This window comes from Balaenoptera physalus, assembly GCF_965194825.1.
Source record: "Balaenoptera physalus genome assembly, chromosome: 4".
NCBI classification, from domain to species: domain Eukaryota; kingdom Metazoa; phylum Chordata; class Mammalia; order Artiodactyla; family Balaenopteridae; genus Balaenoptera; species Balaenoptera physalus.
Genome location: NC_138891.1, coordinates 12,147,699 through 12,170,366, shown reverse-complemented (window position 1 = coordinate 12,170,366; position 22,668 = coordinate 12,147,699). Strand labels below are relative to the sequence as shown.

General features: G+C 36.0%; 1 protein-coding gene across 7 annotated transcripts in view; it reads right to left on the bottom strand.

Moving 5' to 3' along the window:
• The window catches only part of ATP2C1 (ATPase secretory pathway Ca2+ transporting 1), a 117,928-nt gene that overhangs the window by 26,422 nt on the left and 68,838 nt on the right, over positions 1–22,668 (bottom strand). For all 7 annotated transcript variants that reach the window (XM_082459237.1, XM_082459236.1, XM_082459240.1 and 4 more), the window contains 9 exons: positions 16,411–16,566; positions 15,605–15,673; positions 14,541–14,616; positions 11,570–11,636; positions 7,245–7,369; positions 6,041–6,138; positions 2,816–2,911; positions 2,637–2,726; positions 640–744 (listed from right to left, as the gene is read on the bottom strand). In XM_082459237.1, the coding sequence (XP_082315363.1) occupies positions 640–744; positions 2,637–2,726; positions 2,816–2,911; positions 6,041–6,138; positions 7,245–7,369; positions 11,570–11,636; positions 14,541–14,616; positions 15,605–15,673; positions 16,411–16,566 (882 nt within the window). The remainder of the gene's footprint in view (positions 1–639; positions 745–2,636; positions 2,727–2,815; positions 2,912–6,040; positions 6,139–7,244; positions 7,370–11,569; positions 11,637–14,540; positions 14,617–15,604; positions 15,674–16,410; positions 16,567–22,668) is intronic.

Below are 22,668 nucleotides of genomic sequence, written 5' to 3'. Positions count from 1 at the left end.
TTTATTAATTCCTAATAAAGAAAGTGTAAAAACAGCTATATATTTTTAAGGCCAAAGTAAGTGTAAGCATCAAGCTGGTAATAGCAACTATGAGTGATATGATTATATACTGTAGATAACTATTGTACATAACTCTTACTGCACTGTGTAAAAATTCTAAAGCACCCAGAGATAAGGTAGTAGCTTGAAATATCAGTGCATTTCGTTTGCCAGTTTGTTAGCTGGATCAACTAACATGAATTATACACATTTGGTAACCACGTTTCCACAAAATAATGTAGTTTTTGTTCAGTCTGAAGACAAGACATTCTTCAGTGGAAAAACACAGACAACAGACAGCAGAAACCTGTCATCAAGAACAAAAAAGATGTCGAAAGACTGATGTCACAAGCTCCAGGAGACTGAGAGCAGGCTCCAGCTCATTTGAGTTGTTTGCTCACGCAGCAAAACTGACATGTCTGTGCATAAATTCAAAGAGAACATGAAAACAACCAGGGATGAGTGTACTATGAATCACACACACTTCAGAGCTGGTCTGTGTTATGCTCACTGACTGCTTAAATCTAAAGGTGGATAATAAATGAAAAACAGTAACCAGTTAAACAATACAGACTAAGTTTTCGATAAATGGAAGGATACCTGCTGTGTTCGGTGCACACACTTAACAGCCATCCACTTCTGCTCAGAGCTAAAAGGGTATTCAGCTTTTCTGATATAATCCTGTTGAAGTCCATCAAGACCCATCTATGTGGTACAAAAGGAAAGTTAATTCTCACCAACACGTGACTACTTTTTCCTTTAACAAAGAAACAAGGGTCACAACTCGTAGGGAGGGTGGCTAGAGATACCTGGATTATTTTTCAAACAGCTGTGCTCCATCTATACCTACCGTATTTCTCTGAACAGCAGCACACCTGTTCAACATGAAAGCCTAGGTGTTTGATAAAGTCTAGGGCATGCTATTGAACTACATACAGAGCAAAACTTCAACACTGACTATATTAAAATCTCAACTAGCTCAAACTCTGGAACGAAGCAGGATAACAAATAAAGGTGCCCAGCCAATACATACTTTATAATCAACAGAAGCTTCAGATTCAACTCCTTGTTTCTCGGGGATTCGAATTTACCCTGCCTGCTGCTGCCATGCTACTCCCGTTCACCCCACCCCTTGACATGCCAACTACTACCAATGCCATGTAGCTCTTCTCCTTCCTTACCCTTTGCATTGCCCACCAAATATTCAAAAATATTCTTTAAACTATTCAAAAACCTGGCTTATTGCTTTTTACTGTCTACTGAAACGTGTTCAGACTCGCCTTCCTAGCTTTCAAAAATCCTCCAGTAACCCACCACACAGCCTACTTAACCACCCTCGGAGCCACTCAAACTGTTCATTTCATCCAGGTTAACCAACTCATAAGCCACAATCCAGTCCATGCTTTTTTATTTCTCTGTGCTTTTATTCTTGCTCTTTCCCTAGCTTATCCCCCCACCCCCATCTAAGTCCTTCCTCCCCTTCAAAGTCCAGGTCCCAAGTCCAAATGTGCACTCTTCTTACATACGGCTCGATGTTAAGACTGTCTACTACCTTGGTCTGCCTTTTATTTGTTCCAAGCACATCATTATTAACTCCCTACCTAAATTGTGAGGTCCCCACCCATAAAGAGGTGGTTTCAAACACTTTATTTCTCAAAGAGAGAAAGTTAAATATAACACAATAAATACTTGTTAAGTTATTTAACTTTTGAATACCTTTTAAAAAGCTATACTATGCTGTTTTAGTTACAAGGCGAACAGATGATAAAGGAATGTGACTTTCTGTTAAGGAAACAGAAATAATGTATATATTATAGAAATACCAATTTTACTTTATTAAATTAAATGTTACAACAACCTACATTTCTATACTGAATCTCAATTCAATCAACCTCATTTAGAGGCATCCTGTTTTATGTAAGTCTCGAAGTTTCCTAAGACTGCTCTTAAAAGTAGTTTTATTTTTGTTATGGGAATGCCAGGTTGGACTTTTAGGTTTCTCATTTAATCAACTGTAGGACTTAGAAGAGATCAACTGGGACAGATAAAAGGGTCACTGAGAGCAGCACTCCTTCTCCTCAACACAAACTCTAACTCTACACTCATTGTAAGAAATTGATAATGAGGAAGGGGAAGGAAAGGAAATGGAAGACTGGAAAAAGAAAAGCTGACTTCTCATGCTGGCCTTAATACCTTCATGTGGAAATACTAAAGAATGTTGCCTCTTACGCATTTGAAAATTGGCATTTATCAGCAATTACACACATTTATACAGCTTTTCACACTACACTCTGAATATTATGGAAGACAAGAACATTACTTCATAAGAACAAATCCGTCACTGGTCATTAGTTTGTATGCTGCATGTAGGAGATATAAAGTTATAGTGAAAAACCTCTATGCTCTGAATTTCCAGGAAGAATAAAACTGGTTCCCAAAAGGCAATAAAAACTATGAAATAATGTGAATCTTCTTCACTCTAATGTGAATCTTCTTCACTCTACACCTAAAAGCCAGTAATACTGAAATTTATGGCTTCACATTCTCTTGTGAGGGTGATATTTTCACATGTCAAAGAAGAGAGACCAGGCACATACCTTCATTGCAAGAGCAATTAAGGCTCCTTCTGTTGGTTTCCCCATTAGAGTGTTGTTTCTAATTACAGCATCATTGCACACACAGCCCGCCTAAGAGAAATACACATAAACTATGAACCCATCACTGCATCCTAAGTCATTATGAAGAGAGCCACTTTCTTAGAGAATGCAGTATTTACCTCGACAATTCTGCTAACAGATGGGTTATAGAATCCATGAACAACATCACCATCAACAATCACTTCCCCAAATGGATTGTAGCCAACTCCAGTAACCTAAGGAACATAAAGTAGAGTCAATAATACCAGCAGACAGTGACAATACTTATGAAAACCAAAAACTATGAGTTGCGTTCATTTCATTTTATACATCATGACACTGTTAGTGCGTACACCTAGAAAAGCATTTAAATTTGTCTAAAACAACACTTAATAAAAGAATATAGATAGTAATTTTCACCACAATGGTAAACCTACAGTTAATTATACTAATAATTAACTACTAATTATGCTAATAATTATAATGCATAGTATATTGTAAATAGAAACAACGTAATTGTTAATATAATTAATATAATCTTATATTGCTTCTACTTACAATATACTATAAAAAGGATAAATAAACCATGAAAATCTCTATATATAAGTGAGCTTAAATTTATATAACATTACATTTATGTAACACTACAATTTGCAAAGAATTCAAATCTATTACCGCATCTAACATTCATGACAAACCTGTGACCTAGACAAAAGTAGAATTCTTTTTGCAAATATGCAGGCTCAGAGACAAGTGATTTACCCTAGCACTTACAAACTACTTTAACATAGTATATATTACATGCAAATTTTTAAAATCAGAGACAAGTCAGATACTTATCCTATACAGCTAGAACAAACCAAGCCAAATAAAAGTTATATATCACAATAAAAATAGGACAGTTTAGAGGAATTAACAAACAGTTAATGTTTGACATATAAAATTATGGGCTTAAAACAAAAGAGAAATCTGTATCTTACCTTTCATACCTGGACCATATAATATAAGCACATGTAACCCCAATGACCCTTCTGAGTCATCCAGAAAAGGCACATTCAACATAGCACTGGGTATCCTTAACCAAATCTAACACCCTAAATATCAATAGTCTGATTTTAAGACCTAGTAAAATGGAATTAAATAGACCTAGGTACAACTTCCATCAATTTGTGAAATACTTCCTTTGCTCAGAGAACTGGCTATAAATACATTTTAAAATACTGTTCCCATCATGAATAGTGTTAATGAAAATTCCAGCCAGAAATCCCACAAGGTCCAATCCCAATCCAGAGATTGGAACGTGTCCTCACACAGCTTCAAAATTAACCAATGCACGTACACTGACATGCACTACAGGGGCTGCCAATATATAATTTTTAAAGTAGATTAATTCATCCATTCATTTATTCTTTCAAGAAGTATTTACTAGTATGAGGCAGACCCTGTGCTGGGCAACAGAGTTCCTGCTCTATTATATTGGGTTGGCTGAAAGGTTCGTTCAGTTTTTTCCCTAAGATGGCTCTAGTAGCACTTAGTTGTCTTTAACTTCATTCAAAACAATTTTGTTAGATTGTATGTGACAGCTGTTATATCAGCGTGCATTTAAAATAAGGCTTATCAAAATTGGTGAATTTTTGTGTAGCCATTTTAATACTGAAGATTGAAGGAAAAAAGCAAAATTTTCAGTATATCATGCTTTATTATTTCAAGAAAGGTAAAAACGCAACCGAAATGCAAAAACAGATTTGTGCAGTGTATGGAGAAGGTGCTGTGACTGATCGAACATGTCAAAGTGGTTTGCAAAGTTTTGTGCTGGAGATTTTTCGCTGGACGATGCTCCACGGTCAGGGAGACCAGTTGAAGTTGATAGTGATCAAATCGAGACATTAACTGAGAACAATCAACATTATACCACGCAGGAGATAGCTGACATACTCAAAATATCCAAATCGAGTACTGAAAATCATTTGCACCAGCTTGGTTATGTTAATTGCTTTGATGTTTGGGTTCCACATGGGTTAAGCGAAAAAAACCTTCTTGACTGTATTTTCACAGGTGATTCTCTACTTACAATGAAAACGTTCCATTTTTAAAACAAACTGTGATGGGCAATGAAAAGTGGATACTGTACAATACTGTGGAATGGAAGAGATTGTGGGGCAAGTGAAATGAACCACCACCAACCACACCAAAGGCCACTTCATCCAAAGAAGGTGATGTTGTATATATGGTGGGAATGGAAGGGAATCCTCTACCATGAGCTCCTTCCGGAAAACCAAACGATTAATTTCAACAAGTACTGCTCCCAATTAGACCAACTGAAAGCAGCACTCGACAAAAAGCGTCCAGAATTAGTCAACAGAAAATGCATAATCTTCCATCAGGATAATGCAAGACCTCATGTTTCTTTGATGACCAGGCAAAAACTGTTACAGCTTGGCTGCGAAGTTCTGATTCATCCGCCATATTCACCAGACATTGCACCTTCAGATTTCCATTGATTAAGGTCTTTACAAAATTATCTTAATGGAAAAAATCTCAATTCCCTGGAAGACTGTAAAAGGCACCTGGAACAGTTCTTTGCTCAAAAAGATAAAAAGTTTTGGGCAGGTGGAATTATGAAGTTGCCTGAAAAATGGCAGAAGGTAGTGGAGCAAAAGGGCAAATACGCTGTTCAATAAAGTTCTTGGTGAAAATGAAAAATGTGTCTTTTATTTTTACTTAATAACCGAAGGCACTTTTTGGCCAACCCAATACTTAGAGTATCATGGGAAGAGGGACAGAGGATTTCACCTGAAGTAAGAGGTATGGAACTAGGAAAACATGTAACACAGGGCAAGTTCTGGGTGGTCAGCAAAGCTTTTCTGTAGAAATGGGTTGGAAATGAGGTGCAAAGGTTGAAGAGGCATTAGACTGTCCTAAGTAGTGACAACAGCAGCAAAGGTCCTTCAGTAGGACGAATTTTGTCACAATGAAAGAACCATAAAGTCAATGTATTTGGTGTATGGAGAGCAAAGGAGAGATACAGGCTGAGGAAGGAAACAAGGGACAGAACACGTAGGGCTGTGAGCAGCCCCATTTCAGGACCCTGGTCACAATAGGAAGCCACTGAAACATCTTCATTTAGGCATCCAGAGTCTGGTAACAGATGGATGTAGGGGAGACTGAAAGAGAGGAGTCGAGGGGGATCAGCGTTTCTGGACTGCACAACTGGAGCGGGATCAAGACTTGGGAGAACCACACGGGACAGAAAATGCTCAGCTGCTAACCTGCAGCCCTTCTAAAGACACTAGAATGGTTAGGAACACTAAACACCAAAACTTCTGAAAAGGAATTCTGTTAAAAAAAAAAAATCTATAGAGTACCTCAGCACGCAGGCCATCCGAAGTAAATACGTGGGTAACAGTCATTTCATTCTTCGTCAGGGTTCCAGTTTTATCTGAACAAATCACATTACAGCACCCTAAAGAATAAATTGCTACAAGTCACCAAAAGTCAGGGAAAAATGCAAGTTCACATTAAAAACAAATCAAAGACTCTGGAAGCCTGCCCTGCTTCTCTGAATTTTGTACAAATCAAGCTCATGGATGATTTTAGGTTGTTTTCTCTCCTGTGCTTACTTCATCATAAGGTATGAACAGTTTCTAGAATTAAAATTAATTAGATACTGATAAATGCTGACTTTTTCTTTATTTCCAGTTGAATTTCTACAAAGCTACTTGATATTAGCTTTATATAGTGACTTTATATAATACAGTTTCTAGAAAGTTTCAAGGTTACCTTACTATAAACCCATATAATTTTTTCAGCCATTATTTTAAGGAATTTTTGCCTTCTCAATATTAAAATGCAAACTAGAAGTTAAACATTTTTGAATTCCTAAATAAAAAGAAGTTTCATAACATACATAAAGTTACCACAGTTTTCATATCACTCATAAAATTATGTTACAGCAATGTAACTACTGTATGCTTACTGTTCTTAATAAATTCAACTCAAGAATGACATTTTAGGATCTATAATTATCAATTATCTTCCTTGAGATGTCAAAAGAAAACATTTCTCTGTCACTCTATGGTTTCATTTGTTACTTTTTTTTTTTTACATGATTTAAGCATTAGAACAGTCCATGATGCAGAAAGATTTAAAGCTCCCTGATGTGAGTAATATGAATTTTTAATGACCTTTTTTGGTTGTTAAAACCATACTCAACATTGCTACAAGCCAAACACCACCACGTAAACCTCTAAGACAGGGGTCCCCAACCCCCAGGCCGCAGACCAGTACCGGCCCGCGGCCTGTTAAGAACGGGGCCGCACAGCAGGAGGTGAGCGGCGGGTGAACGAGCAAAGCTTCGCCTGTTGCTCCCCATTGCTCCCCATCGCTCGCGTTACCGCCTGAACCACCACCACCCTCCCCCCGTCTGTGGAAAAACTGTCTTCCATGAAACTGGTCCCTGGTGCCAAAAAGGCTGGGGACTGCTCTAAGACAAAATCTGTAAAACCCAAAGACCCCTGTTGATGTAAACTATCATGTCAATGGATAAGCATGCTCTAACCAGAGACTTACCCAGAGTTTCAACAATAGGTAGCTTTTTCACAATGGCCCTTTTCTTCACCATTCTCATAACACCAAGGGCTAGAGTCACTGTGACCACAATGGGAAGACCTTCAGGAATTGCTGCTACAGCCAAACTGTAACCAGTAAAGATATAGCATTGAAGTATAAATTCAGTAGTACCCATAGCAATAATTTCAATTGGCTGTTACTTAAAGTAGAGGTTAAAAATGTAAAATTGTTGCTGTCAAACCCAAAAAAGACCTCAAAATGAGGGAAAACTGATTAACATTTATTGGCCACCTACTAGCTACCAGGTTAATAAGCACAGTGGTTAAAGAATATAGTTTCTGACATCAGACTGCCTAGATTTGTACCCCCAGCTTCAATTTTCACCTGTGTGACCTCAAGCTATTATGCCTCCACCTCTGTAGTTTAGTTTCTCATCTATAAATATAGATAATAACAGGTGTTCAGACAAAAACTTGTACGTGAATGTTCACAGCAGCATTATTCACAATAGCCAAAAGATGGAAAGAGCCCAAATGTTCATCAACTGATGAATGGGAAACTGTGGTGTGCCCATACAAGGGAGTACTATTCAGCCATTAAAAAGAATGAAGTACTGATTCATGCTACAAATGAAAAAGCCTTGAAAACATCATGCTAACTGAAAGCAGCAGGACACATGTTGCATGATTTCACTTATATGAGATATCAAGAATAAGCAGATCCAAAGAGACAGAAAGCAGTTTAGTGGTCGTCAGCTGGTAGGGAGAGGGAAGAATGGGGAATGACTGTAAAATGGGCACAGGGTTTTATTTCGGGGGTGATGAAAAAGTTCTGACACTAGATGGTGGTGATGGTGGTAACATTATGAATGTATTTAACTCCACTGAACTGTATACTTTAAAATGGAAAATTTTATGGTATGTGCATTTTATCACAACAAAAAAATTAATTACTTTACTATTTCCCTTCGTAATACTAAAAAAGAAAAACCACCTCAAATTAAATCTCTACTTTTGTCCCATTCCATATCTCCTGATTCTGCTACAGATAAGGACAGGTGCATGCCTATCCTTCATTCTAACAATGCTCCCTGAACTCCCTCTACTGCCCAGTTTCTACAATATAATCTAGATCCAATGGACCTTTTCATTCCTTTACATTTAAATCATTTTATAAATAATTTACAGAGGAATAAAATGGATTGTGAAAAACTTCAATAGAAATTTTCATTTGAATTTTAACCCCAAACTATATTCCTGGATATGAAAGTATATATATCTGAAATGGACAACATCCTTTGAATGCAACTGCTCAACTGTCATGAATAAACCTGGAACGTATTCACCTTTTAAAACAGTGATTTCAAATTCAAAAACCATTTCTAACAGGTTTTAGGTTTATCAATTCTGGTTCTTCTTTTTGCATTTGTCTCTTCAAAATGCAACACTTCTAAAAATGTTAATGGTCCATAACTTTTAGGACAGTCATCTTCTCAGTAATACAATACTGCATGATGAATTCCTTGCTGTAGAATGACTAACTATAAGAGAATGCCTGTCCTTCCCCTTTCATCCTTAAAAATAAACAGTTCAGGGTATTCCCTGGCGGTCCACTGGTTAGGACTCGGCACTTTCACTGCCAAAGGCCCGGGTTCAATCCCTGGTCAGGGAACTAAGATCCCACAAGCCACGTAGCACAGGTAAAAAAAATAAAAGTAAAAACCCAGTTCACTCATTAAAATTCAGGAGTTTGAGAAAATCTAGAGTACCATCATCCAAGGATTCAGTGTTGAGATTACACTTATATGATTCAATTTCACCTTCATCATTACAGCCTATAGTGGTTGTCTCTTTGCATTCATCTTCTGGTTTGTCTAATAATTATGAAAATTCTTCTGTCAATTCTTCTTTGCCATTATGGTAAAAAAAATTAAAAATTCTCAATTTCTCAATTTTGTTTAATGAATGCAAAAAAAAAAAAAAACTACCAAGATTTTGTCTCCAGACTTTTTTTATACCTTTTTAAATGATAATGTAATGCTTTGGGCAACATAATAAGAAAATTAAAGGATAACAGAATAATAATGATTTATTTATTATTACAGTAGCCTTATAAGCTACTTATCCTTCTGCTTTCTCATTGTTTTACTCATTTTTAGCACAGTTGGAAATAATTGTTAAAATACTTGCTAGGGGAATAAAATAGCCAAGATGTTTCAACACGCAGGAAAAATAAGTTCACTAAAGATCCCACATGTATTTTAGCACATATAAATGTACAGTAGACCCACATGGTTACTGCAAAATAGAATGAGTTTTATTTTATTAAAAAATTCTTAAATGTTTGGTCCTTTGGAAGATCCTGAGGTAGGAATAAAAGTCATGAGGTATTAATCTTCACAAATAGTCAGAACTGCTCCAAAAAAAAAACCTCAAAAACATGAGTCCAATAGATAATAATATGCCAATGGTTAATAAAATTCATGCCCCATTTTAAATTCATTTCATATTTAACCCAAGGCTCCTTTACACATATTTAAGCCAAGAGTTTCAAGTTGTATTTTTGCTCCTCCAAGGAAAAACTATAGTCCTTCACTATATCACAAATATCTTTTAACTTCTTATTCATCCTACTTATTCCTTGTACTCCACTTGACTTTTTTTTAATCCATTGGTTTTTATTCTGAAACTTGAACTATTACTTGCTAGGCCTATTACAGAGCTGTCATCCAGGATTTCTCTACCTTAGAGGACTAGGTGAGTTCCACTTTTTCTTACACCCTACACAACATCATCTTCCTTTCTTTCACCCTTGTTTTGCTGGAATTCATACAAGAAGAGGTAAGGGATAAATTTCCCGATTACTTGCTTATCCATTTGTAATTACCTAAATTGATACTTTGGCTAGACCTAGGTTTATAGATTTAAAATCATTTCCCCCCATACTTTAATTGTACTGCCCCACTGTCTTCTAACTTAATCTAATGTTGCTATGGATGAAGGTTTAATAAAATCCTTTTTCCCTTCTGTATTTGGTTAAATAAATCTCTAGCTCTGTTCTCTTAGTGACGACAGTATAGCAACTATGTTGCTAGGCAACACTGCTTATGATAAAAGGATCTCCTGACCGATAAATTACCCATGGACTGGGAGAATTATAATTATCTTACAGGAAGCTACAGCTTTGGGTTTCCTCAGTGTGGTGACTCTCATTACTGGGCATGTTTCTTGCAGGCATCCTGGAAAGTGTACGTTTCCAGAGATGCTGGCTCCTGCGGATTATGAGGCATTTTAACCCAGGACAGCTCCTGCCCTTACATGGTCATCTCATCTGCTTGTACCTAAGCTGAACTGCTACAGGGACTGCTGTAGGAACTCTCTCAGAAGAGGACGTTGCCCTGTGGTGTTCAGGACACAGGTACCAAGTATGACCTATGAAAGTCTCGTGAGTTGAAAATCTTAGTAGAGCCTAAAAAGACCCTGCGGTGGAAATTGTAGTTGCTAATGAGAAGTATGATACCAGTCTAATTTTCCTTCCTGTACAGATGACCTGACCTGTTTTCTTTAGTTTCACAATGATGTATCTGGGTTGGAGTTTTTTTCATCCTGCTCGGCATTTGGAGAATCCTTTCAATCTATAAAGATTCATGTCTTGCTTCATTTCTTATATAATTTCTTCTTATCTCTTTTTAAATCTTCTGTTACTTAGATATGGCATTTATTGAATTATCCTTTGTCACTTTTATCTCATTCTCTGTTTTAGACTTTTTACTCTATTTTTGGGGAGACCACTTCGACTTTATATTATAGCCTTTAAACTGAATCTTTAATTTCAGCAATCATAACCTTAATATCTTAAAAAAATATATTTTGCTTCTGTGATCCTTTTCTACAGCAATCTGTCTATCATGAATGCAGTTTCTTCACAAATCTCTGAAAATACGAATGCTTTCTATTTTTAATTTTTCGTCAATTCTTGCATATTTGGTTTTCCTCTGAGATGGATTATTCAATTTCTATATTGTGGTCTTTCTCTCTCATGCTCCTAGTTTTCAGTTTGGCAATCCTTAATTGTCTATTTAAGTATAAAAATGCAATATTGGGTTGATAACACCAGACATGTAGTGTGGGGTTTCTCCACTGCATATACATAGGTTTTCATTTTCCTGGAGCTCATTTCCACATATGAATTCTGAACTATTTAAGTAGAGTTAATATACTCTAATGTGCTCGTACAATACCTCCATAATGGAACATAAGCTATGACTAACAAAGAAATGAGAGCCAAAAGAGACTTCAAATTATAAACAAACTATCAGAACTTACCTTACACTAATAGTAAACATTTCCAGGATATCTTTTCCTAGTAACCAGCCAACCAACATGATGATACCTGTAACAGAATCAAACAGCTATTTTTCCCTTTTATATAAAATCACCTGGGCATGGAAGAGATAGAACAGAAAGCTGAGGGCAGCAAAAGTCCCTTGATATAAAAGGGAAAGTTTATCAGATCACAATTATAAGATTTTACAAAAATCCATTAAGCAGGTGAGATTAAATTAATCTTAAGGTTAAAACTGTGTATGCATGCACACACCTACAGTTTTACCTTTTGTTGCCACTGCTGCCCCCCATCCCTTAAAGTAATAATATCTGAGAGTTCCCAATATAAGAGAACAGTATTTTCATACAATGGGGGAAAAAAAAGAAGGCAGCATATACATATAGGTTTTCTCTTAACTATGAGGTTCGCAAAAATAAACCCTGGAACTTTACTTCTCATAACTCAATATCCGGACACTGCACATTAAGTCTGTACTACAAACCAAGGAGTACTTAGGACTTGGCTCAAAGAATGATATAAGACATTGTAAGACAGCCAAAACTGCAATTAACATTTAAAAATTACTACCTTTACAGCGTCTAAAAGTTAAAAACGAATTAACATAAACCAAACAGCTGATTCTTTACTCTCTTCTTTAATCTTTATCTTTGAAAAGAAGGGGGGGGCACAAGGGATGTACCACTGGTTTTGTGAGGAAAAACACCGTATCAGAGTTTTAATAAAATAACTTCGAGACTGTATTCTAGATCAATATGGACATTGAAAACAAGGTCTTCTTCATCTTTCTGCAACTACAAAATAATGATCCAGATCCCATCCCAAATACTATCCTGATAAAAGAAATTTTGTCCAGTGAATTATACCAGAGTCCAGCAAACTATACAATCTATGGCCCTCTTACGTGTTTTTGTAAATCGTTTGTTGGAACACAGCCACACCCATTGTTTGTAAATTGTCTGTGGTTGCTTTTGTGCTGATGGCAAAGTTGAGCATTTCCAACACAGAACCTACGAACCAAAGGCTAAAACATTTACTATCTGGCACTTTACCAAAATGTCTGCTGACCCTTGATTTTGATCTTGATCCTTCTCCTATTCCATATACTATCCTAACAAGAAAAATTATGTCCAATGCATTTAAAACCAGGTAACCATAAAGTTGAAAAATTTTCATCACTAAATTTGATGTGGTTTAATGGTACAGTGTTAATATAAACTGGAAAGATTTAATTGGTTAAACTGCCCTTCAATTTACCAAATTCACTATAAATTCTAAAAAATAAACAGCAATAACCAAATGAAGGGAGCTATGAGAACATACACACCATTTAAACAAAAAGAATGAAATACCTTCCCAGCTTCTACTTTATGTTTATGATAATGAGAAATGGATCAACAAGATTAATATTTAAGAAGTTATTTCACTGAAACTGTACAGCAGAAATGTTGTCTTAAAATTTCACTGTTATCTTAAAAGCTAGCAAGAAAAATTAAAATAACATCATGGTAGAATTAAACAGAGAAGGACTCTCTCGCAGAGTTCATCCATGCATCTTTCTGCATGTGCTCTGCTTTTCCAATAAACATTTTACTTTTCTCTTTAAAAAAAAAAAGAAAGAAAGAAACAGAGAAAAGACTCCAAAATTGATGTGTTTAATGTTATGATAAAGATGTTGTTTCAACTCAGTGAATTAAGAATGGACTATGGAATTGATGGTACTAGGATAATTAACTTTTAAGTAGAAAAGTAATAATTCTACCTTAAGTCTTATACTAAAATAAATTCTAAATAAAATAGTAAAATTAAGTGTCAAAAGTAAAAACTAAAGTAGTATAGTGATGTTTAAATAACTATAAACAAAAAACATTCTCCCACATGGGGTTGGGAGAGCCTTTATGAATAGAACACAGACAGAAACTTAACTGCACTAACTAATTATCAACAGGAGGGTGATAAGAATCTCAGGCAAGAGACTGTTCCATTACACACATCTCTCCCCTCCCTACCAAGTTTATTATACAGCCCTCAAAAGCAATTTAAAAATCAGGAGAAAAAAATACTTGTAACTTAAACAACAAAAGGATTAATATCCTAATTATACAAAGAGCTGTGACCAATCTAAGACTTATACCACAAGAGAAGAGGGACAAAAGAAATAAACTGGCAGTTCATAAAATAAAAAGGACTAACACACATATGACAAAGTGTTCAGTTTCTCAAATAATGAATTTTGAAATAAAATAATGAGAAGACTTTTCTTCACCTATTAAGTTAATGACAAAAAAGCTGGCAAGGGTGCTGGAAGAGAGACTTTTATCTTGTTGCTGGAGGATATTATTTGGCAATATGAAACAAAAGCCTTTAAAAAGATGCCAAAAATTTTAAAATCACACAGATACTCTTTGACCCAATAATTTCACTTTCATGAATTTATTCTAAGGAAATGAGAGGTGTTTATAATAAGATACCTGCACTGAAGAATCACTTACACAATTCTTTAAAACTTTAAAAACCTACACAAATGTCTAAAAGAGCACTGGCTTTTTATATATGTATACACACACATATTCACACAATGGAATACTATACAACCTTTAAATTTGTTTTAGATGAGTATTTAATGACAAGATGTTTATGATGGGATACATAAAACAAAAAAAGAAAAGTAGTCATAACACAATACTATCGGATTTTATTGAAGACTAGAAAGACAAATACTAAAATGTTTATAGAAATGCTCTTTGATTACAGGAATTACAGAGTTCTATTTTATCTTTGTAGAAAAGGACAACAGCTGGGGATTAGTTTTATAGTTCAAAAAAAGTAATAGTAGCCGAATAAATGAATACATGAATGGAATTTTTCTATGTATGTATCTAACTCCCCCTTCCCACTCAAAAAATAAACCTAAGTAAATATAGGAGATATACATACTCACTCTTCTCTTACCTATTATACCAAAGGAGTAAAAGGAAAGTTGTTTTCCTAAGAGGTCCATGCTCTTCTGCAGAGGGGTTTTTGGTGCCTTGACAAATAGGAGAAGAGTGTCACCACAATTACCCAATTACCTAAATTTAGTGAGCTTTACTAGGTGCCAGGGACTCTTAAGTGTTTGACACATACATGCTCGTGCTTAACACACCCATGACATACACAGCTCTTCCTTGAGGTAAGTTTTAGTTCCTTCACTGAGAAAACTGTGAGGCCTAGACTGTTAAAAACCCGTTTATTTGAAAAGGTCCGTGCCCTCTATGCCTCTTTGAGGAAAAATCTACTCTCCCTAGCAGCTTCCCCAGGACTTCATTATCATCAGCTGCCCCTCATTTTTCTACTCTTTCTCGTTACAAAGATGCTTGTAACCCAAGTCTTTTTACCCTGTTGGCTCCCTGATCTCTGGCGATCCCTTCACCCCCAAGCTTGGGACGGTTTTACACACTGCATCACATATGGGAGTCTTGGCAGGCTACCTGAGAAATCCAGATAATTTGAGAAGAAAATGATATTTGTAGAATGCAACTTCTTTTTTAAATATAAGAAGATATTTTAAATGAGAGAACTACTCTTCAATATCCTTCAACAAGGGTATCTTCCAAGTTATTTCACTTTGCAATCTTTTTTTCTCCAGATACTTGGAATTATGTAAAGCTGGGAATTTTGGTAGAAGACATGTTCTAAAGTACAAATATACTATTTAGTAATCTTTAAATTTAATATGATAAAGCTAATTTCTAAAAATAATAAGCCTTATAAATAACTGGCTAAACCTTCTTCTCCTATGAACAATGAATAAACATCAGAATATTTCAGAATATTAAGTGTTAATTCAAACCCTTCCAATTACAGGCTTTCCACTTATGATTTTAAGCACAGACAACTGAGTGATATTCTGAATAAAATATTACTTCCAAAATTAACAAAATAATCCTCCAATATTCTCTTTTCCTCTACTTACAATGGAAAATATTTCGGATTTCAAACTAAAACATCATTAACAAACTAAGTTTGTTACTCACTTCCTCTGCTTGCATCATTTTAAAAACCTCTCCAAATTCAGAATTTTCTCCTGTTCCAATGACAATACCCTAAAGGGAAAAACAAGAAAACATATTTACATTCAGATGGAATCACCTCTCTCAACCAAAAAACAAAACCCCTTCATTCCCTTTCTCCAAAGCCACCCACAGTCAAGATGCCTGACATACGTATCCAAGGTTCCCTCAGCAAATTTACTTTTGATGTTACTATAGATCCTAGAAAACAAACATCTCATTAAACTTATTACTGACTTAATTCTGTGGCCCATTTTTTTGTCTATATTAATATTTCTGAAATTTGAACCTTTCTTATACTCAGTAGAGACATTTAATGTAGTTTCCCTCTCAAATGCTATTGAATGATGCCTTTTATATTTGTGTAATATTAAAATCCAGGAAATAAAATATTTGAAATCAATCAGTAGGAGAGTGATATGTAGTCCGAATATTATAGCCAGTATCATATCAACTAAATTGAAATTTTATTTAACCAATGGTGAACATATCCACAAGTCACTGTTTCTATCTAAAAAAAAAGAACATGTACTGAGGACTATGCTTTTACAGGATCCATGACCTGGTAAATGGCAGAACTATGGATGTATTATACCTCAGGGACACGGCTTCTCCTTAGTCTCACAAATATCTGCCAAGGATTAGGTTCAATTCTGCCATTTCTTCGTCATATATTTTTAAAAGCTCCACATAAAACTAGCCAAAAAAGAACTGAGGAAATGGTTGAAAACAAAGGAACTGCTATCTTAAAAACGAGAAAGAAAACTTACCTTTGCTTTGCCACATCTGACCAGTGTTCCCATGAAGGCAATGTTACTTCTTGATGCAAGATCTCCATTAGTGGCAGCCGGCTGAGGAGCTGTCACCTTAGAACAAGGTGTTGTCTCTCCTGTCAAGCTGGACTCATCAATGGAAAGATCCACAGCCTTGGGGAACATAAAGCACTCCACTAAGTTCAAGTTTGAAGACTCTCTCTGCTAAACTTAACATCTAAGGAGTTTGTAACCATCACTCCTTCCACAAATATCCTCCCTTCTATAAACTAACCAAATCTTTTATCATATCCATCACTTTAAGACAGTAGGCTAGAATAGGTACAACCATATTTAAAAACGAAGCTAGGGACTTCCCTGGTGGTGCAGTGGTTAAGTGGTTAAGTGCCTGACAGTGCAGGGGACATGGGTTCAAGCCCTGGTCCGGGAAGATCTCACATGCCGCGGAGCAACTAGGCCCGTGTGCCACAACTACTGAAGCCCATGCGCCTAGAGCCTGTGCTCCACAACAAGAGAAGCCTGTGCTCCACAACAAGAGAAGCCTGTGCACCGCAAGGAAGAGTAACCCCTCCCCCTCGCTACAACTAGAGAAAGCCCGCAGGCAGCAATGAAGACCCAATGCAGCCAAAAAAAGAAAAAAAAAAAAAAAAAAAAGAAGCTAAGTCAACAAAATCTACATGCAAAGTAGACAGAACCATGAGACAAAATTAGCCTAAACTTCCAAATACAACTAGGGAAAAGGAGACACTAGCTGAGACAATTTTTATTTAGAGAAAACTCGACTCTCATGAGTTTTCTAAAATTATTTCCTAATTTTGCCATACCCTAAAGTCCTGAAAATGGGTTTGACAGATTTAAACCAACTATAACAGAAGAGAAATATGACTGAAAGATATAAAAGATACTGAGAAATAAATAATTTCATCATTTTGGGTTTAATTTTCATGAAATTGTTCTTGCTATACATCCCTACATTTATTCTAAATTTATGTCAGCAAGAATCAAAAATGTATATAAATGTTTCCATGCAGATCATGAATATCATATCACCATCCAACTCTGCAATGGGGTTCAATACTGAAGGCTGCACTCCTAACACAATTAAGAATTCACCTACCCAAGCATGAAAAAAAAAAAATCATCATTTTATACGTGGAAAATACTGCAGATGTGACCTGGCTCTGTTTCTAAGTATGGCCCACAGAACAACAGTTCCAAGGATGTTAATAGGCATTGTGTATAGTGTTATAGATGGATGATCATTGATAAACCGACACACACATATATACACATACATACAAGGGAGGAGTACGCTGGTCAAGGAAGTTTTAGAAACACTGTGTTAAGAATTAAACAGCTTCCGCTACCATAGTGCTTCTCAAAACTTACAATGCACCGGTGTGAGGCACCTCAACAGGAATACAGATACAGCAGGGGTTGTGGAAGTGTGGTCTTAGCAGAACCAGCATCACCTCTAACACGTCAGAGCTTGTCAAGAAATTCACTGCCCTACCGCAAACAAGGAGGTGGGGAGAGTGAACCTAACAGACTGCATTTTCAAGCCCTCCAGGTAATTCTGATGTTGCACTCAGGTTTCAGAATCAACAGAAGAGTGTTTTCCAAACATCTTGGACCCATTTTATTCCAGAAGCTCTAGTTCAAGGATCATTAGGAGGCTCTTTGGGAAACTAGAAACTAGTTCATGATTTTACTCATTTTATAGGTTCATTCACTCACCTAAGCAACATTTACTGACTACCTTAACTATGTACCAGGCACTGGGTTAGATCCTAGAAAGAAAACAAGATAAGAAAATGAACCCAGAGCAGTTAAATGTGCAGTCTCACTGCTATTATAAACTGAGCTGGTGTTCTGAATTGGGCCTCCTGATTGACAATTCCTACTATGTACCAAATACTCTAAATTTAAATCCTGTTTTTTCTTTTTTGTGGAGTGGGGAAGGGGAATAAATCTCATCTATTTAAATGATTATTTTGTTATGACCATAAATACCTTAAAAAAATCTCACAGAAAATAATTATTAAAAATTGAGTTCATGAATTCTTTCTCCCCACCTACATAATAAAACTTCTGATTTGATCAACGCCATTGATTCACATTCACTTAAAAAGTATTTATTAATACTTATAATATGCCAGGCCCTGTACTGTATCACACAGAGTGTGATAAAAAGCTTTTATTCCAATGGGAAATTGATTTGAAAAAATAAACAAGAGTGGATAATATAATGCTTGATAGTAGGGGAAAAAACATGTTAAGAATGGAGAGTGACATAAGTGATAGAGAGAGAACATCTCTCAAAAGCAGATGACCCTTTTGCAGAGCCCTGACTGGCGTGAGGGCCCCAAGGTTGGGCCATAATGAGGGAGGAAGGGTTCTAGGGAAAAGGAGCACAAAGTACAAAGCCTGTAGGGGCAGGAACATGCTAGGTGCGTTCCTGTGCTAGGCAGGCATATAACACTGCAAATATAATCAAAAGTTTATAACATTAGATCATAAAGTTTAAGAATGTTCAGAATAAAAATAAATTATATCATACAACTCCAGAGAGACCAAACTGTGGTAGCATTTCCTGAAAGTTTAGTACCATGTAAATGTGATAGATTTTAGTATCAAAATAGGCTTATAAAAAGTATTCCTTAAAACACAGATCTGACAGTCCTTTAGTCTTTAAAAGGCTTCCCATTTTATATAATTATGTATGCAAAGACAAGCCAGGTAAATTTGGGTTCATTACTTCACCACAACTACAGATTCAAAAAAAACACCTGCCATGTTCAAAAGCAATGATTTTTTTTTTTTATTAAAAGAACACATTTGACTCTTCTTCCCAAATTAATCTTAGGTCTATATAATTTTTCACACTAACACATTTATTACCAAGTAAGAAAAAAGTTAGATCTTTCTTCAAAGATGATGCTAATACTAAAAACAGTTGACACTTCCTTGCTCACTACCTGCTAGGCACCATGCTACACACCTATACTAAGTTATCTACTAACAGCTACTTAGCTACTAGCAACTCCAGCGAGGCACTAGTAGTATTATCCCTATTTTACAGACATACTGAAGGATTAAGTGCCTCACCCAACATCACACAGCTTATAAGGTATGGAGATGAAACCCAAACGTTGACAAATTAACTCCTATTCTTCTAAATTACAAAAGTCAACAAATAGTTTGTTTAGCAAGTTCCTCTTTAATGCTTGTTACAAAAATCAGAACTGCTTGTAATTTTCTAAGCTCTTAATAAGAAAAATCTGCTAATATTTAAAAACAAACAAATACTTGTATACAAGCTATAGAACTCCTTTCTCTGTGACAAAGTTGAAATTTATGTTTTCCCACTGAAGAATTTTTACTTCAAATGTAAATCTTAAACAAGGATAAATACTAACACTAGGTGGTTGTCAAGGAATACAAATATAATCTGACTTTTTAAAAAGACGGGGGAAGCATGCCTTTTCTTGACTCTGTCAGGGACCCAGCTCTTCAGTGTCAGCCTCAGCAGTGCAACAACCATTTAAGAGAGTAAGAATTTTTGTTCAAATCAGGTTTTTCTACAGAAAAGACACATGTAATTTTTTGTACAACAACAATCAGCCCTGTGTTAGTATACAAACTAATGTGGAAGGAAAGGGAGCTTTGGGTCCTTATCTTTTTTCCTATATAATTATAAATCTGTTAAAATTAACAATACATTATTAATGAAATTTGTCTAAATCATACAATGTAGCATAGCTCTCAACTGTCCGTTGAACAAGAGTATTTTCTAAGTGACAAGTTAGTTTCTCTTAATGGTGACTGCAAGTTTTCGCAGGAAGCAGTTTTGAGAGAGTAAGGGGAAGGAAGTCATTTCTAAGAAGGGTGGTACTTTAATAAAGTAGGCAAGCCTAATTATTACACTTTAACAAAGTCACAATTTAATTCACCTGAGAAGAAAGACATTAGAGTCATTTATCCATTGCATTCATGAGAGAGAGAAAGGTTAGGATAAAATGAAGTCAAAGAATCAGCCAGCTCCATGCCTTCCAGCCAAGTTTAAACATAAAACCTTCAGAAAAGCTGTTAATAAGGAAACTGATTATGTTCCACTTTCTCTTCATTCTTCCTCAGGCACTATGGTGGAGGTGTAACTAAGACAACACAGTTCAAAAGCAGAGAATGTAAATAAGAATCGAGATGCATACATAATCCCACAATCTGAATATTTAACACCTACAGAATTTAAATGGTTGAAAATAATTCACAGGATTATTCCTATAAAACATTAGGCAGAAATAAGGTAAATGCCAAAGTCACAAAGGTTTCCTGCAAAGCAAAAAGTGACTGCTTAAAAAAATTACAGTTAATATGGTACAATTGGTAACTAAAAATAAGTTCATAAACTAAAGAACATCTTAGTATCCTGTATGCTGCTAGGTTAATCACCTCTAGTCCAGAATTAAAAGCAAATCAGAAATGGATTTCTTTCCCCAGAAATGAATCTTCCAAAATATTCACCTGCAACTGCCTGATCATGATAAAATTTCTTACTTATGCTCTCAAAAATTAAGATTCCTCTTACTGTTTATTCAAATGAAGGAAAATATAATTAAAAATTCTTCATGAGCTCTAGCTTATTAATCAAAGCCCAACCAACCAAGTGTTACCTGAAATGAATTTTATCCCATGGTAAATGCTTGCAAACTTGACTTAAGGGTATGGATTCAGGGACTTCCCTGGTGGTGCAGGGGTTACGAATCCGCCTGCCAAAGCAGGGGACACGGGTTCGATCCCTGGTCCAAGAAGATCCCACATGCCGTGGAGCAACTAAGCCCATGCGCCACAACTACTGAGCCTGCACTCTACAGCCCCCGAGCCACAACTACTGAGCCCGTGTGCCACAACTACTGAAGCCCGTGCGCCTAGAGCCTGTGCTCCACAACAAGAGAAGCCACTGCAATGAGAAGCCCGCTCACCGCCACAAAGAGTAGCCCCCACTCACCGCAACTAGAGAAAGCCCACGTGCAGCAACACAAAGTGTACATTCAGTGGTTCTTATTTAAAAAAAAAAAAAAAGAGTACAGATTGAACTTGATCAAGTTGTCAATAATTTAAAGACAATAATTTAAATTCGGTTAACAATGATTTATAGGATATTTCAGTAAGACTATTAAAAGGAACAAAATTTCAAAAGGGGACCTATTTTTGCAACAGTCCTTTCCTACCAATGTAAAATGATACTCTTAAAACAAAGACACTAAGTCTCACTTCTAACCCACCCATATTGTCTTTTTAAATTCTAGTGACTTACTGAGGAAAAAATGAGTTCTTTCTCTTCAGCATTTTAAAATGAATAGCATTTCTCAGCTCACAATAGTTTTTAACCACTGAACTATAAAAATCAGACAACAAAACACTAAGCAGAGCTCCAGCTTATACAGTCTTAGAGAATTAACACTCCTATTGCTCTAAGTATGGAATGGTTTTCTCAGTTGTATGATACTATTAAAGAAAAATACATCTTTTCCAAAGTCAAACACAAGTGATATCAAATAGCTTTTAGTGAATATGAATGTTTCCACATTCCACAAATACAACATACACCTTTTCCAACATTCTAGTCAATTTCTTTTGACAGCTAATTTAAAATCTCTACTTCCTAAGATGTTTGTAAATTGCTTTTTTACAAGTATGCATATAAGTTTAATAATTCAGAAATTTAAAAGCGAAGTTTCAGTGATAAATCACAATAAGGAGGGAGCAACATACTATAAATCAATTTATCAAATTTACCTGCCAAAAAAATACACTGAAGTCTATATAAAAACTTACAACTCAGGAGTAACATCACAGAAAATAGTGGAGCACAGCACTCAAACAACTGGTCCCTCCACTAAAAAATCATAAGCTGGCAAAAACTGACAGAATAAACTCTGGAATAAAAAAGCAACCAGGGAAATGCTTGAGAAGAAAAAGGCATTTTTATTTGCCTGCCTGCTATGCCCCATTCCCAAGAGAAGCAGCAATAGCTGTGGGGATGGAAGCTTCTGTTCCTGGACCCTGCTCCTAAAATACGATAGTTGTGTGTTTTGACCTGTCTGGCAGTTCTCTGAAGGACTGGTGCAGAGGCTGACCTTTACCTCACATCTCGACTCCAGCTAGAGTAGCTTTCCAGGTATCTGCCAAAAGATTAAAGACATATACTAGCAGGCAAAGCACAGAACAGGGCAAGCAGCAGACACAACCAAA